Source organism: Triplophysa dalaica, chromosome 5 (assembly GCF_015846415.1).
Source record: "Triplophysa dalaica isolate WHDGS20190420 chromosome 5, ASM1584641v1, whole genome shotgun sequence".
NCBI classification, from domain to species: Eukaryota; Metazoa; Chordata; class Actinopteri; order Cypriniformes; family Nemacheilidae; genus Triplophysa; species Triplophysa dalaica.
This window is the reverse complement of record NC_079546.1, coordinates 1,358,380-1,374,620: the sequence shown is the minus strand read 5'-3', so window position 1 is coordinate 1,374,620 and position 16,241 is coordinate 1,358,380. Positions and strand designations below refer to the sequence as shown.

Below are 16,241 nucleotides of genomic sequence, written 5' to 3'. Positions count from 1 at the left end.
TGCAAAACCACATCCTCAAGAGACGGCTGCAGAAATCTCATGATAGATGGCATTTCCTGAACCCATCAAAGAAAATATCTAATGGGAACCAAATAGAGGAAGTTTGGTTATTGAAAAACGTGGTGATGCCTGTTGCTGCCTCTTGTTTTGTTTGTTTGTTTCCTTTTTGCAAAGTCATTCCGTCAGTTTCTGTAAACAAAATCTCAGTATTTCAAAATGGGTTTGTGGACAGTTAACCCACAGCTGTGTTCAGAATTATAACAAATATACCAACACGATCATATTAGCTGGTTATTTAGGTAACTTAGCTGCTATTCATGAACATTTAAATGAGGTTGAATCTGCTTGTTTTGTATATTATTTTTTGTATGATAACATGTGTACAATGGTTATTGCTGCCGTTTTTACATATTACTTTTAAGAATTGAAAAGCAAATATTTCAAGAAAACCTATATTAAACCTTTCTATATGTTCTATGTAATCATTTGTTCATGTCGAATGGTTTTACCAGTTGACCAATTAGATATTATATAAGGAATACGAGAGCCCGAAACCCATAATGTTTAAACAAACATGAACAATATCAAATACACATCAAGACATTTGAACCACGAGTGCTGTTTAGTGTAGCTTTCATCTTTGTCAACTTCATTTGATCCATCACTCGATATGGTGTCATTGTTGATGTTGATGACATCCATGCCACGCTATTATTAAATACTTATAAATGATATATAAACTTAAATGTAGATTATTAAAGATATATCGGTGAAGATTGAGAAAAATGAATTACCTGTGATTTGCGGTGTCTTATTTGTCAGTCTGTGATCTCTTGTCTTTCTGTTAAAGTTTGTCAGTAAGACTCTGTCTGATATAAATCTTAATCGGTTTCCTCTTTTCTTTGTTTATGGAACCGGGTGCAAATGGGAAGTGTCAAGGCGACCTTCTTAAACATATCTTGAATATGGAACCAAATCCGGTAACCCTGTTATTCATTTTTATGCAATGCAATGATGGAATTGTGAGGGATTTTTCCATGTTTCTGGTTGTGTTTTGTATTCATTTATTTTGTGTATTATTTATGACTTTAAGAAATATTTTTTTGAAAAATGTACAAATGCTTTTCTGTTGTCATCTTGTTACAAACAAGGTGACTGTTTTTTTAAATGTTTTTTATTGAAACAACGTTTGTGGATGAGTAAAAAAATAATAGGAAATATGTTTTGGGGTAAAGTAGTAATGAAAGAGTTGTTTTGATTTGTTTTATGTAGTTATAGTTTTAATTAGCTGTTTTTATGTTTATGTAACCCACAAATTTTCTTTCTTATGATCATTTTAGTGCTTTTAACTCCGTTCTTAAACTTCTAACGCAACATTTCAATTTTTGGTTTATTTTGTTTCAAAAAAGTTTAAGCTAATATTTTATTTGATGTCAAAGAACAGGAATGTTTTCAAAGTTGTCATTTTAGTTAACTTAAATAACCTTGATTTGTATAAATATGAATTGTAGAAATAATTTCAACATTGACGTGAGTCATACATGCGTATAATCCTGTGCTCAGCCTAATTCTGTCTAATTTCTCCCAGAATGAAACTAACGTCTATCGGAGTCAATCTCATGTGTGATGTCTGAAGACGAAGAGATATAAGCCACAGACACGTAATCTTCATCACAACATGTCCTAAAGCTCTTGATAATTCTCATCTCCAGCTATTTGTGCTACGAGAGTCAGAGATGACCTTAATCAAGTCATCATCATATTAGAGACCTTGTGTGTGACCTGTGCCTACATTTCATATGTATTAATATATGTGCGTCCGTGTGCGCTTAGTCATTTTTCAGGTACAGAAGAACAGCTGATGTGTTTGACAGGGGAAGGGGAGGACACAAGAGGTCTCTGCAAACATCTCGCTGTTACTTATATCCCTTCAAACGGCGCCCTCACGTCAATCCCAGCATTCCCTTTGTCCGAAAGTTTGCCGAGAACAAACTTCACCCACGTCTTCAAAACCCGATCGCTTTGCTTTATTCTGATCAATGTGCTCCACGCTTCTACGCCGTGTCAGAGTGGGAAGATAAAAAAGCAGAAGGGAAGGAGGGGGGTGGCGGGCGGACGGCTTACTTTTTAGATGCCAATTGTATGCGTCTCTGTGGCTGCCTCACCTGTGTTGCTTTGATCATAGCTGAGCACGGGGTGGCGTTTGATTCCGGGGTTACTTTGACAGCTCGCCGGCTGGCAGAGGCCTCTTGGATGACTGAAGATCAGAGGAGAGAGGCTGGAAAGCAGAAGTCCAGCCGAGAGAAGATCAGAAGAGGCACAACTTCAACCGGAGGTATTGTGAAGGTGCGTAATAACTTTTTCCTTTCTTTCTTTTTTACTTGTGAAAACTCCCCCCCCCTTAGAATTTTGAATGGCACACTTAAAGGTCCACAGGGTTTTGTCTGGCTTTGACAAAACAAATGGATGTGAAACACCAGTGACATTGTTTAAATGGAGCCGACCGTCCAGAAAGAGGAGGAAAAAGGGGTCTGTTTTATACAAACCATATCTGGTTTACTAGTTTTTATATTAACATCAATAAAATTACACTGTCCTAATAAGCATGGCTTTTATCTGTGGATGTAAAAATACATTGGGTACCCTATACGGATTTGTCAGTTTGGCCTTTATTTTAGACTTTTCTTTGTTCGTTGGGATGTTTTATTTTTGCATCATTTCATGTTTTTCAATATTCACTGTGTGAATAGTACATTAGCTGTGAAATAAAAGAATTTCAAACAAATACAAGACTGGGGATTTATGTCAGCATTCAGACAGTACACGTGGTGTAATGTCTCCCTCTAGCGGTCGATGTGATGAACATCTACACAGCATTGTAGAGTTCAAGCTTATGCCAAATGTCAGCGATAAAACATGGGACAGTTCACCCAAAAATGAAATTTCTTTCATCATTTACTCGGCTTGTGTCAAACCTGTAGATATAGATGTCTTTGTTCCGTTGAACACGGAGCAATTTTTAGTTCTGGCATATCATCCACTACCATAGTTGGAAAAAATTATTAACATAATTTTTGTTTGCTCTGTTGAACACAAAATTAGACATTTTGAAGAATTCAGGAAAATAAACAGTTCTGAGGCACCTTTTAATATATCCTACTACGGTAGTCGATGATGTCATTTATAGGCCTACAGTCATGAGGTTTAGTAAATGATGTTTTGATTCATTTTTGTGTTTGGGTGCTCACTTTAACAATGAAGATGCGTTTTAATGCAAATAAAGAAGTGAGACGTATAAAATGATCTATAGTTTGGTTGGCCAGGAACAAAAACCCTACTCAGATTCAGAATTTTGCACTGTCAGCATTGTTATGTATGTTGTCTGACTTCGTGTGCAGTGATATGCATACAGATCACCAGTGGAGGGCGCTGTTGAGTGTTTATTCTCTATTACAGGCAGTAAAATAATTCTCAGGCATCACCACTGGAGGGCTTGGTAGATTCTCTAAATTCATGTGCACATAAATTCACATGTAAATAAACTGAGTGACTAATTTCATGCATTTGATTTGATTATTTGGTTTTCTGATCTTCAGGTCATCTCACTCCAAAGTTGAGCTACCAACAGCTTATAACGGCACATGTGTTTGGATGAACAAGTGCACGTGCTGACATGGCTTTTTTGTCCTCTTACAGATTTCAAATTGTAGGTAATAATTGTTTTTAATAAACAATTTGTTGTAATAAATTTCTAAAATATATATATATTTTGTTCATATTATTAAATAAACAATTTGTTGAATGTGTTGTGTAACTTTGTCGCATTTAAAGACCGTATGGAACATTGAAATCTAGCGGTTGAGCTTGGTCTAATTCTGGAGAGACAAGTTTATCCAAGTAACCGCTCTTCTCGGTTTCTTTCGTCTTTTATCGTAAATAATGCACAGGCACTCTTGTTGTTTGCAGATGTTTTCTGAAGTGGAGTCCAAAAACGTTTGTGCGCATGCGCGGTAAGATGAAACCATCTATAAATGGAAGTGTATCGGATGCTTTATTTCATTTTTTGAGCTTTTGAAACACCTGCGCTTCATAGACAAGAATCTGTAAGATGCGCAATGAATGCAACTCTTACTTTAAGGTTTCAAAAACTCAAACGTGTGTTATTATGGAAACCAGATCGTATAAAATGTTCCTAGAGAAATATGAACATCGTGTAACACCAAACTATACGAGACTGACATATAAGACACAGAAAAGAGTCCTTGCTTGCTTGCTTGCTTTATTAGCCCTGAGACAAACATCCATCAAGATGTCAAATAAAAATAAAGATGAGCGCTTTAGCCACCCAAGAGGAAGCCTCCATCTTTCTTTGCAGAAGATTTGATATGGAGATATCCAAGATGATTTTCAGCCCTGGATACAGCCAATAGGCCGCTTGTGAGAGGATCAGAGACGGGGACCTAATTTGCATCGATTTTCAGATCCTTGGCCACCAGCATTGCAGTGACGGGGTGCAGGGCTCCACGGTGCTCCTTAAAAGCTTTCACCGCCGCCTCGCTGTATTTGGGGAAATTGTATACTTCCCTAGAGAGAGAGAGAGAGAGAGAGAGAGAGATAAAAATGAGGTCAAGGAGACTGGAATTGATCTTGAAGATCTCTTGCAGATCAAGAAAGCACCAAACTGGCTGTGGAAAAAACAGAAGTCGACACAACCACAAACAAGCAGATGTGTGGTTCCTTAAAGCAATGAAGATGTCACACAACTGTCTTTTGTGAAATCTTGAATTTTCGTAACAATTTAACTCACTTAAAGAGCGGGCGAGTGAATTTCATCCTGCCCTGATCAGTGGCCATCTTCAGCGCAAGAGTAACTGATTCCTCCCACTGTCCCCTGACACACACGCGCAACCACCTGCGTAAAACACAAACTTGATGTGATCTACTGACACGTGTGATCTGAGTTTAACGACTGTGGTTCTGTGTGCGCCGTGATTACCTGAAGCGGACCTCTGCGTTTTTAATATCGTTGAGCTGGTAAACCTCCTGCATCCTCTTCAGGTGGGTCAGAGGCAGCGGCTCCTAAAACCATCAAACAAATTTGTCTTTAAAGCACAGATAAGCGTATATTTTCACTAGCCACATATATCTTCTGTTATCTTTTGCATCTATATAAAATTGAGACAAATCTCTTAATTTGAAAATAATTAGAATAAGTAAGTATTTAAAGCTATAGAGGGATCCTAAAACGGAAGGAATATATGGATTTGAATGCGATACTTGTTACCTCTTGCAGAAGTAAAGCCACGAACTCAATGAGCTGATGAGAGTTCAGTTTCTTCACATCTGCTTCAGTGAAACTGGCAAGATCTCCTTCTTTTGCCTAAAAATAATCACGCAGAGAAAGAGAGAGGATTGTGTTACTCTCAGAGAGAATCAGATTTTCAGGCACTTATAAGGTTTTACCTCACCTTCACCCATCTCTGACACAGAGAAGTGCAAGCGTCAGCCATAGTAGTGTCATACCTGTGAACCAAGAGCGTGAGAAACACAAATCACACAATTTCTTTAGATTTTTAATACAGCTATTAACAAACGCTATAATCTAACCAAACGTATTGCAGTTTGAGTTAGAGCGGTGTTTTCCACTTACAGTTCTCAGGGCACCCTTACAAAATGTATCAGATGTATCTCTATAAAGACCCTTTCACCGGACACGTGTGCCGGTTAACTTCCAGTCTGTGTTGGCTAGTGTCTAATAATATACCCATTTCTATTTTATTGTATTTATTAATTTGCATGTATATTACTATTTTAGCGTATGATATTTGTATCAAGCGATTTGTTGAATTGTGTTTGTTCATTTTATTAAATTAACAATTTGTCGAACGGGTCCTGTAGTTCGCATTTAAAGAGACCGTATGGGACATTGAAATATTTTTATTTAGACTGCGATACCATGCTCAACCGCAACATTTCAGAGACAAGTTTAGCCAACAAACAGTTCTTCTCAGCTTCTCTTGCTTGTTATTGAAAATAATCTGTGTGACGAAGACTTTATTATTTACACGTGGAGTACGGAAACGTTTTGGCCTGTTAAAGCTGGTTAGAAAAATATGTATTATCACATATAACTGTTAAACCCAAGCTTGTCTGTTGAAAAAACAGCATATGCTGGGTTAGGGATGGTTTGATGCTGGTTTGACAAGGACTAGCACATGACCAGGTTAAACCAGCATCAAAACTTAAACCAGTTTATGCTGTTCAATTAAGCATTCATCTGGGCTTAATAATTGTGTTCACATTGCTGGGATGTAATTAAGGTAGATGAAATGTACATGATTAGAACACAGCTCGTTTACTTAAAATTTTGGGAAAACAGGTTATATATAAATCTTGGATCTGATTACAATATTTAATACTATTATAAATATTTGGTTTACGATCTCACATACTGTACATGTTTTTCGGCTGTAACGTTAATTGTTTTACCGGAAATACGTCTTTTATTTTTTTTAAGTTGTATAAAAACATGATAGAAAGAGCCGTTTCCCCACTCAAAAAGTCTTAATTTTTTTAGATATGTAAATTAAAAATTTTCCCTTGATGTTCGACGATTCAAATGAAACTCAAAAACAATCTCAGCATGATGTGTTTTATTCTCGACTAATACATATTTATTCTGTTGCTTGTCCCTTCGTATATCCCTAACAGATCACTGAACATGTTGCCATCTAGTGGATACTCCTGAATTACACGTTCAATTAACGTGTATGTAGCGATTCCTTATGGCAACGATTAGTGCCTTAAGCGACGGGATACATTTGTACTCGACACATTTCAACGGTTTACGATATGCGTTAAGAAATGTAAACGTCATTATGCTTTTGATATCGAAAAGCTCAGCTCTTCCATTCACTTCTTTGAGTTTAGTGGGCTTTTTCCTCACCTAATATGGCGGCGCTGTATAGGAGGTTATTGGCCCTTTGCCCTACCCAATATGGCGGCGCCGTTGACGAATCACAGCAGCGGAACCCTCCCAAAAACCACGGTTGCGTGATGACGTCACACTCGAAACGCCAAGGATTTAGTGAAACATTTATTTTCACCCGTGACGTGTCCGTGCATATATTTGGAGGAATATTACAATCGAATGTTGTGTTGACTGTGTTCCCTGCCTTTCTAGCAACGTGTGTGTTTCTATTTAAAATAAAATAAGAGTTTGTCTTTCTCTTTTCGCGATGTTTATCGAGTTGGCTCGAGCGGTTTCTTTCAAAAGGCTTAAAAATGTCACGCGATTTCCGGTGAGGGACCGTAGGGAGCATCGATGCTCACTTGTTTTGCGTCACATTATGGAATTGTGTACGTTTGAGTACACTGGAATGGTTTTGGGAATGAGACAGGCCCTTCCCTGATCGATGCCCCATTACTTAACAAGGGAGCTGATTAAGACACGCCCCTAGTTAATGCGTTAATTGGCTTTCCCAATGAACCTAATCAGTTTTCACCAGCTGATGAGTTGAGGCAGGTGTTTCATATAGAGACACATCTGAAACGTTTTGGGAGCAGGGCCCTGAGGAACATTCAAGTTGTAGTTTCTCACTGTGGTTTGACTGGAGGCATTCCTGGAGTGTGCATCCATCCGTTCCAGTCCACTTTATTCAAGATGTCCACCTGACAGAGAAACAAAGAAAAGTGAGTTACACTGTAGTCGGACCGTGAAGAAACTGATTATACACTAGAGAACGTAAACTAACTCAATGAGAGACAATGTTACGCTTGTACCGGTCGTACCGGTCGGGTAGAAAGTTGTTTAAAAAAGGAAACAATATGACATGTCACATCTTACCTTGTCTTTGAAATAAGTGAACAGATAGTTCTTCCATTCCTCTGTGGTTACGCTGCTGTAAGCGAATAGCTGAATGTAGGATTTCACAAAGCCCATGAAGACCTCTACAAGTTTATGCGAGAGACAAAAACAGTGTTTTTTTTCCTTCCTTTTCTTTAACAATTATTGGTAACTATTATTAGCATTGATACACTGTTAGAACTGTAAACGCTGTATTTAAACATGTGTGTAAAGGATGTTTGTTTGTGTGTGTGTACCAGGGCCTCCCAATAATTCCTCCAGATGATAAAGCAAAGCGTATCCTTTCTCGTAGGGTACAGAAGAGAAGGCTTCGTCCGTGTCCACTTCCTCCAGATTTGGCACCAGGTTTGTAAGGGCACTGTTTGCTCCAAAATGGTTCACCTACGAAATGACACGGCGGCAAAAGTTTTTCATTGTTTTACAAATGGAATGTGATGTCGTTTTTCAGGGATTTTATTATATTTTTGTGAGAAAGATTAGGTTAAAAAGATATATATCGTGCATCCAAAAGTAAAACTTTACGACAAAGTGTTATGTCTCTTTTTGTTTTCAGAATACATTCAGAAACATATTTCATATAGATTTCTCGGAGCACAATCTGATGAATGTTGACGTGAGTAGCTCAAGTGTCTTACAGACTCCTGCAGTTCTTTCCATCCTCCGATGCCTTTAAACTGCCTGAGCTGTTCAGTTTCCATACACCTGGCAATCATTCTCTCTAGATACACTGTGTGACCCTCGTTCAACCTAGAGAGAGAAAGTTGACTTGTTACCAACTGAGTGGTTAAGTAATGGAAACCATAACCCGTCTTGCTCTTTTGACTTTATGAAGTTTGGTGTACCACGTAGATGCACCGTTAAAACTGATAAAACTCTCTCCGCACATCAACCAGACTAAAGTGACGAGCAATAATAAGAATATCTGAGCAATGTATTTCTGCAGAGTCAATCATGATCGAACCAAAATGCAACCATGCACAATTTCTTTTGCATCTTGAAATAAGAAATTGCAACGTGCGAACGTACCAGAAATGCTCCCAGGTCTTGTTGGTCACCAGGTTGCCCGTCCAGCTGTGGGATATCTCGTGAGCGATCACCTGTAGCGGGACGGATGCGAAAAGCAGATTTACAAACACACGAGTGAATATATTTTGAAGCACTTTGTGTAAATGTGTTCTGGTGACTTACGCCTGCGAGAGAACGATCTCCAGCCTGACAGATCACAAGAGTTACACGGGCGTGGAGGTAAAAGATCAAAATCATCAGTCATCTACATCAGTATTAAGGGCTGTCTGTTTGTAATTGGATCAATGAAGTAGAGCGTATAAAGGTATAATAGGAGGGATTTGACTAACCAGTACAGTGGGTGTGATGAATGTGAGGCAGGGGTTCTCCATGCCCCCGTAAGGAAAAGAAGGGGGCAGAACCAGGACATCGTATTGTCCCCACACGTACGGCCCTGCGAGGTTCTCCGCCGTCTTCAGCATGGTCTCAGTCTGATAAAGAAGATGGAGAGACAGATAACAGTTCATTGCCTTAAAATAAGAATATTTGTAACTCAATTTTGAGTGAAATTAATTTCATAAATCTGTGACGATTTATTTACATTGTGCCATGTTTTTTTTTTAAACATGTAAATTTTCGGACATTTTTAAGACATGGTTCTATCTGCGACCCAATTGGTGCTTCAAGAGGACCAATAAGGTTCAGGTTTATTTGACATGTGACTGGACTCCTCAGTGACTGCGTTATATATCTGAGAAAACAGTTTCACGCAAAATAGTGTTCAAAAGAAACCTTACTTGACCGTTTTATTGATCCTCTTGTCTAGGAGAGCAGCTAAAACTGCATTATATTTAGTTTTGTCGAGGAGGTTATTTGTAGACTAAACAGTAGTGCTTCCTTCCTAATTCCAGTGTTTACATACACCCTCATCGTGCGATTAATGCCTTATTATGCCTAAAAGGCCAAATAGTCAACGATTTTTGAGAAATATGTTCTATCCACGTTTGATCTGTTTAAAAAATGTTTGATATCGTACATTAAGATTAAGAATGCAATTAGGGCGTCTGTCTTATTCATGGACTAAAGGGATTTGTTTCTCGTTTCAACTTTGTTCTATGAAATGCAAAAACATTGATGCTCAATATCTTCAACTTATCGTTGTCAAGGTGATGCGTTGTAGGTTCATCAGTCAAATCAGATCATGCTCCTAGGGAGGGGGGTATTAACTACCTAACTCGGTGATCCTCAATTGGTGGATGGAGAGACATGCATTTATACAGACCATCCTCTGGCGCTTTATTGTTAATCTAGTGCCTGCGCCAAAGGTGCTTCATCTTAATTCTTTCTGCTCCAGGTGCACTGAATCTCTCCTGCTAAAGATGGGTGTGTAAAGAGCTGCACACTTATGTTAACATCGAAGCGTAGACATGGTCAGCAGCTTAATAGAATCATGTATTTACTTGAATGCAAATGTGCTGCAAGTTAAAAATATATGGTGCTCTGACTCCAATCTTTCAACTACTGTCCTTGAGGTTATTGACATGTTATAACATATAACACTATCAGCATTTCATAATCTGTTTTAACTGGGCAAATTATTTAGAGCTAGAGTTGGTTTATGTTGTTGTGGGATTAGAATCCTATAATATTTCTACCAGTTTATAACATTTGCAAGCTCACTGCTTGTTTACATGCCAGTAGATGAGGTAATCCACTGCAAAAGCAGCGCGCAAAAAGTCATCAAAAGAAAGTTTGTGAACTTAATGAGTGCAAATAGGCTTGCAATGTGCCTGCAGATGGAGACCGATAGGCATGAAGCGATAACCAATAAAAGTGTCTGTGGATAACATGTTTATTAAAGTGTTGCCACATGTCTGGCACAGCATCGGCAAGAAAATGAGTTTGGTGTCGCAATCTCATCATCACCTCAGAGAACTCGAATGCCGCCCGATCCACAAACTCCTTCTCAGACCAGACTCTGGTCCTCGGCCCGATCTCCCTGAAAACCACAAAGCACGTTAATGGTTATGTGTGAGCTGCAGAAATGTAAATGTAGAGCGATTTCAGAGAAACAAGATTAAGAAAGTGATAGGTTGGCTGGTAAAGTTAGAGGTTTTGGCAGTATGCCACAGATCGCGGTGTTCATGTCAGCTTGTTCAAAAAAGTGACTGTTGTGAAGGCATTACTGCTTTCAGTGTGCATTTAATATAAAACATATTTATCAGACAATTGGTTCTGTCAGTTTAGAAAGAATGAGACATCAAGCAAGTCACCTGCTTTCCAAAGCACCAACTACAATGGCAATGAGGTAGGAAGGCATGGGAACCTAGACCAAACAACACATGATACATTAGTCAAACTTTAATTGGGGATAACCCAATAAAATCTGTCCTAGTGAGGACGAAAGAGACTCACGGGTTGTCTGAAGCGATAAATGATTCGGGTGTTGTCGCTGGGATCCGCCTCCTGACCGTCACGCAATGCGCTCATCAGTGCCACCAGCTCTTTGGGAACAGACACCTGACAGACACAAACACAATTGGTTTAGCATCAATACCTTTCATTCCCTAAAGGCAAAATTTGTGAAACACCGTTCTGCATTCATACAATGTTTTACGATCTTTGGCAGCTGTGTGGAATGTGGTCAGAACTGGTCCTGGTTCCATGAGTGTAACAAGTCTTGAAATGAGCGTTTGGTTTCATGTGGTTGCTTTTGTTCAAGAGTTTTTTTTCTCAGTTATAACAAGCATGTAGCAGTTTTTGCTGTGGGTGTATTTTACCTGAGCGTAGTAAGTGTGCTTGATAGAAGGAGTGTCTTGGCAAGGCAGCATAGTCCTGCAATGGGCGGCCTGCGAGAGCACGAAACATAGATGTTATTGCTTTGTCTTCATGGTTATTGAGAAAATCAAAATCAGCATTAGCACGCAAAGGTTTGATGTGGGGATAGTTAAGCAGAGTTGCTGGCAGTAATTACAGATGAGTAAAAGAGATAAGCAATGCGGTTGTGAATATACTTGCAAAAGTTGGACATTTAGCAAATCATATTAAAAAGTGGTTTATGGTATTGGCAGGAGCTTTTGTGTCATTCCACGTGTAGTGCTGTCAATGTTTGCTCAGTAAATCAGCACAAGTAGTGTAAAATACACAGCCTTTGAAACGAATTGTAAAAAGGGGGTTGAGAGAGAGATACCTGGCACTGGCTGAACAGATAGGGATGGGCTTTCCCAGCAGTCTGCGCGGGAGTCAGCCACTGCAGAGCTGTGGCACTTGGAGACGTCTCGTAGTCGATCTCCACAATCACATGCTGACCACTGAAAAGAAACAGAAGGAAAAAAAAACTTGAAAGAAAAAGAGGAAATCTTTTCAATGCTGCAATGTTGTGCTTTGAAAGGAAAGTGGAGAAATAACTAATCTTTCCACAGAGTGCCTTTACATAAGGAGGAGGAAGGAAATGTGTTGTGAAAGAAAAAGCAAAGTGTGAAATAAGATGTCAAACCATTTTGTGGTATTAAACCGAATAAGGCCAACAGGATTTAACTTGTTATAAGTTGAATACAAAGCTGTGGGTTAACTAGCAGTTCTAGCCAGTAGGAAGCCTGGAGCTCTTAATTGAGTTAGCTGGCACACCTGGTAAGCAATCAGCGAGGCAGTCAACAAGTAAAGAGACAATATATAATCCAGGCCGATCGGTGAAGCGGCAGCGTAACGCGGCAGTCGTAGCGTGCAGATGTGGCGTGAATCCCTGCTCGTGTAAAGACCTGCGACTCTACCTGCGCGACTCCACCGAGCAGACGACAGCAGCGACGGAACGAATACATACTACGCTAAGTCTTACAGTTACTTGCACTTTTATTAACACCTTCTTGATGCTTGTCTACCTTCAGAACATAACTTCATGCTCTACACTTTCACACTCTTCAATATACAGACAAACACAATCAAACATAGCAGATGTCTCATCACCTTCTTCAGCCCCTCTGTTCTAGCCCTCCACAGTCTACTTGAAAGCATCAAGAACTGCCGGTCGTCTTTGACAAATGCACACACCTTTTTTTCTCTTAACCTGTGTGTGTTACCTTCACATTGTGGCTGTTGAAAGACAGACTACCGCAGGGAGCTCAGATCCTGCTCCTATTGACTTCACATCCACAGAATCACAGCTCCAACCTCACTCAAACATACCTGGACGGATTAATCAAGGCGTCCAGGACCTCTTAATAATTACAGACAGGTGTGCAGGGTCGGAGCGGCACTTTTCAAGACAGTACCTCAACAGGAGCAGTGTTGGAGAACCCTGCGCTACGGCTAATAAAACCACACACTTCTTTGTTGTTTGCCTCGTCTCTCCCTCACACATACAGACAATCACGACCACCTACACAGACATTTCAAGTAACATCAACAGTAAGTGGAAGTCTCACCATCCACCACAAGGTTGTGACAAAGAATAAAGCTTAGGGAGTACCGTGAAAGCTCAAAGGGCAGAGTGATCTCCAGAGGAGATCCCTTGAATCTGTGCTGAGCCCCCAGAGCGAACTTGGCTGCCTGGCCATTTGCACACACTTTGAAGATCTTCAGATTCTTGGAGTCCAGCGTCTACAAAACATATCAGAAAAAAAAACACATGTAAATGACACAGAGCTTCACCTCAACTTCCTCCACAAAACACAATGTTTTAGCATTTCTTACACGTGCAGTTCCTCACATGCATTGAAAATAGCACGAAATAATTACGTCTTCATTCACTTATACACATCCTACACGCTACTACAACAGTTGCTGAATAAACGCAATGCATTCTAAAACACACAAGTAAACTCCACTCTTGCATGAATAACCTTCATTTAAAACTGCTAGCTTGACACATTTTGGCCTCATTGACTTCCATAATGGGAAAAAATGCAATGAAACTCCAAAGAGCACCAGGACTGTTCGCTGTCCAACATTCGTCAAAATGTCTACTTTTGTGTTCAACATAACAAATCCGAAATAGACAAACATTTTATGGGACCTAATCCCTTATAAGCTTCTTCCTAATTAATTTATCTGGGTTCAAGAAATATGTACAGATGTACAACAACTCGAACACGACTAAATGATGACACACTATTAATTCATAGGGTGAGGTCTCCCTTAAATCAGCTTTCTCATGCATTTGCGTTATTTCCACACAATCTGCTGACACAGCGCAGTACAAAACCTTTACACCCGCACGTCCATTTCTCCATCTCAGGTAAAAGGTCCTTTAACGTTACCTATCAAAACCACAAATCAAAGTTCGGGTGTAGTAAAATGGTACACAGTCCAAGACTTTGCCTATTCTTGTCCATTACAAATCATTAACGAATTATCCCCGCCGACACTAAATAATACAAAACCATTATAAATTATTTAATGCACCTTTACATTAAAACCCACTCGGATATCAATTAATTGCGTTTTGATGATTTCCATCCTACCAAGTACACGCCAGGAGGAAACGTTCAAGTTTCAATGAAAACCAACTCGCTACAGTTCTGCTCGTGGCTCGTATGGACAATATGTGCCATTGAACATATCAAAGGAAATAAGGCGAATACATGACACGAATCAAGTCTTTACACGTCAAGGTTTGATATGCACCGGCACATCATGAACACCGTATCAGGTTTGCCTCGAGTTGTAACCCGACGACTGCTGTTACAGTTTAACTCCGTCTCTTCAATCCAAATCAAAGCATCAGACTACACGAGTGAATCTTACACGCGCGATTACATGAGGAGAAGAGAAACGCGCACACTGAAAAGCGTTAAATCACATGAAAACTCTACCAGCGAGGAGAACTTATCCTCCAGAACCTCCACCGTCAGGGCCAGCTTTCCTTTCAGCACGCGCCTGTCAAAATCCACATGATACGTGACATTTAAGTGCTTGGTTGCGCACTTAGAAGGAGAAGAGAAGGAGCTCGGATCTGAAACGGGAGACATTGTTGTTACGGAGAACAGTCGGCTGAGTTCGCCCTGCGTGTGGATTTTAACCCGGGCGGTGTATGTGACGCCGGCGAACGCGGCGCATTGTGGGAATTGCGATATTGTGTTTTGTTTTCTTCACCACGGAGACCAAGCGGACACTGCGAGTGGCTGCTGCCCTCTAGCGGCGAAGACGCTCCACGATGGTGTTCTGGTAAAACAATAAATAAAACACACAATATCATAATAAATCACTTTATATACACTACCGCTTTATATTATTATGTAACAACAAATATTTTTAATTGATTTATTTTAGCATTATTATTATTATTTTATCAACTCACTCGCACCTGCCCTAAAAATTACATTTCTAAAAATACAAATGATATTCATAATAAACTGCTTTTACTGGCACTTGTAATGCCGCCTTTCTCCGCAAGAGGGCGTAGAGGGAACATAAATGTTAGGTTCACAATAATTGCTCACGAATTGATCTGACATTTGAGGGAACGTAAAGATTAAATGTACTCGCGCAGATTTTTGGATTACACCACACAAATATTCTACCAGGGGTTTATAAGAGAAATATAAAAACACTTTGCACTATGTGTGCGAGCGTGTGTTTTGAAATATCCTGCTTCCTGTCACTGGATATCCCTTCAGGAAATCGGAAAAGGGTTACACCCCCCCGTGGAGCCCCATGGCACTCGTAAACTAATGTGTGATGGGGAATAAAGATCACGATCAAACTACTGTTTTGAATGAAACATGGTCCAAACCGAAGACGAATAGGCCTTTCTGACCGTGGCCATCCCACAAGTGATCTACATCGACTACTGCAAAACCGTACATGTTGTTTCAAAGAGCACGTGAACCCCGTTGCAGGCAGAAAAGGGTTACGTTCTGCAAAAAAAGGAGTTAAGAAACTCACTGCAGCTTCTTTTAAAGTTGGGGTGCCACAGTGTTTCATGTGTTTGGACTTCTTTACAATGTATAAAACTGACTTCTCGTGCACGACATGGTCAAATTGTACAAAAAAAACGTGTTGGACGTGTGACGTCATATTTCAATGTTCGATACACTCCCCCAGCTTTCGTGATTTTTGGAAAATATGACATTCCGTTACGTAACAACTTTTCTTAGTCCCTCGTTGGACAATTCACCCGGAGAAGCACGGTACAAGCGATAAAACATGCTGGTCATGAACGGTAAGTCAAACAAAGTCATGCATCTGTGTTTTGTTGCCCAAGCAGTTTGTTAGCCAAGCAGTCTAATTTTCGTCATTTCAGGGCGCATGTGCAGTTTCAGATTTTAACTGGACATTATGTGGGTACATGAATTGTAAAACGCTACTTACAATAAACGCTGCAAAATTTCATGACAAAATAAGATTAGATAACACTGGGACTCTAATACTT

At 39.7% G+C, this 16,241-nt stretch overlaps 1 protein-coding gene and 1 long non-coding RNA gene across 2 annotated transcripts; one reads left to right on the top strand and one right to left on the bottom strand.

Moving 5' to 3' along the window:
- Positions 1-984: 984 nt before the first annotated feature.
- Positions 985-3,802, top strand: LOC130421403 (uncharacterized). Its single transcript, XR_008906803.1, has 2 exons — positions 985-2,346; positions 3,597-3,802. It is a non-coding gene; the product is annotated as an uncharacterized LOC130421403 (long non-coding RNA).
- Positions 3,803-4,258: 456 nt separating this feature from the next.
- On the bottom strand, positions 4,259-14,996 carry lta4h (leukotriene A4 hydrolase). The gene is made up of 19 exons (XM_056748595.1): positions 14,683-14,996; positions 13,338-13,468; positions 12,063-12,183; positions 11,653-11,721; positions 11,288-11,392; positions 11,146-11,198; positions 10,799-10,871; positions 9,223-9,363; positions 9,056-9,079; positions 8,894-8,964; positions 8,503-8,614; positions 8,104-8,248; positions 7,847-7,950; positions 7,601-7,671; positions 5,469-5,523; positions 5,285-5,380; positions 4,997-5,079; positions 4,808-4,912; positions 4,259-4,584 (listed from the first exon to the last, which is right to left on the bottom strand). Exons 1-19 carry the CDS (start codon positions 14,836-14,838, stop codon positions 4,461-4,463), a joined length of 1,839 nt encoding a protein of 612 aa, XP_056604573.1. The 5' UTR covers positions 14,839-14,996; the 3' UTR covers positions 4,259-4,460.
- Between the last annotated feature and the right edge of the window lie 1,245 nt (positions 14,997-16,241).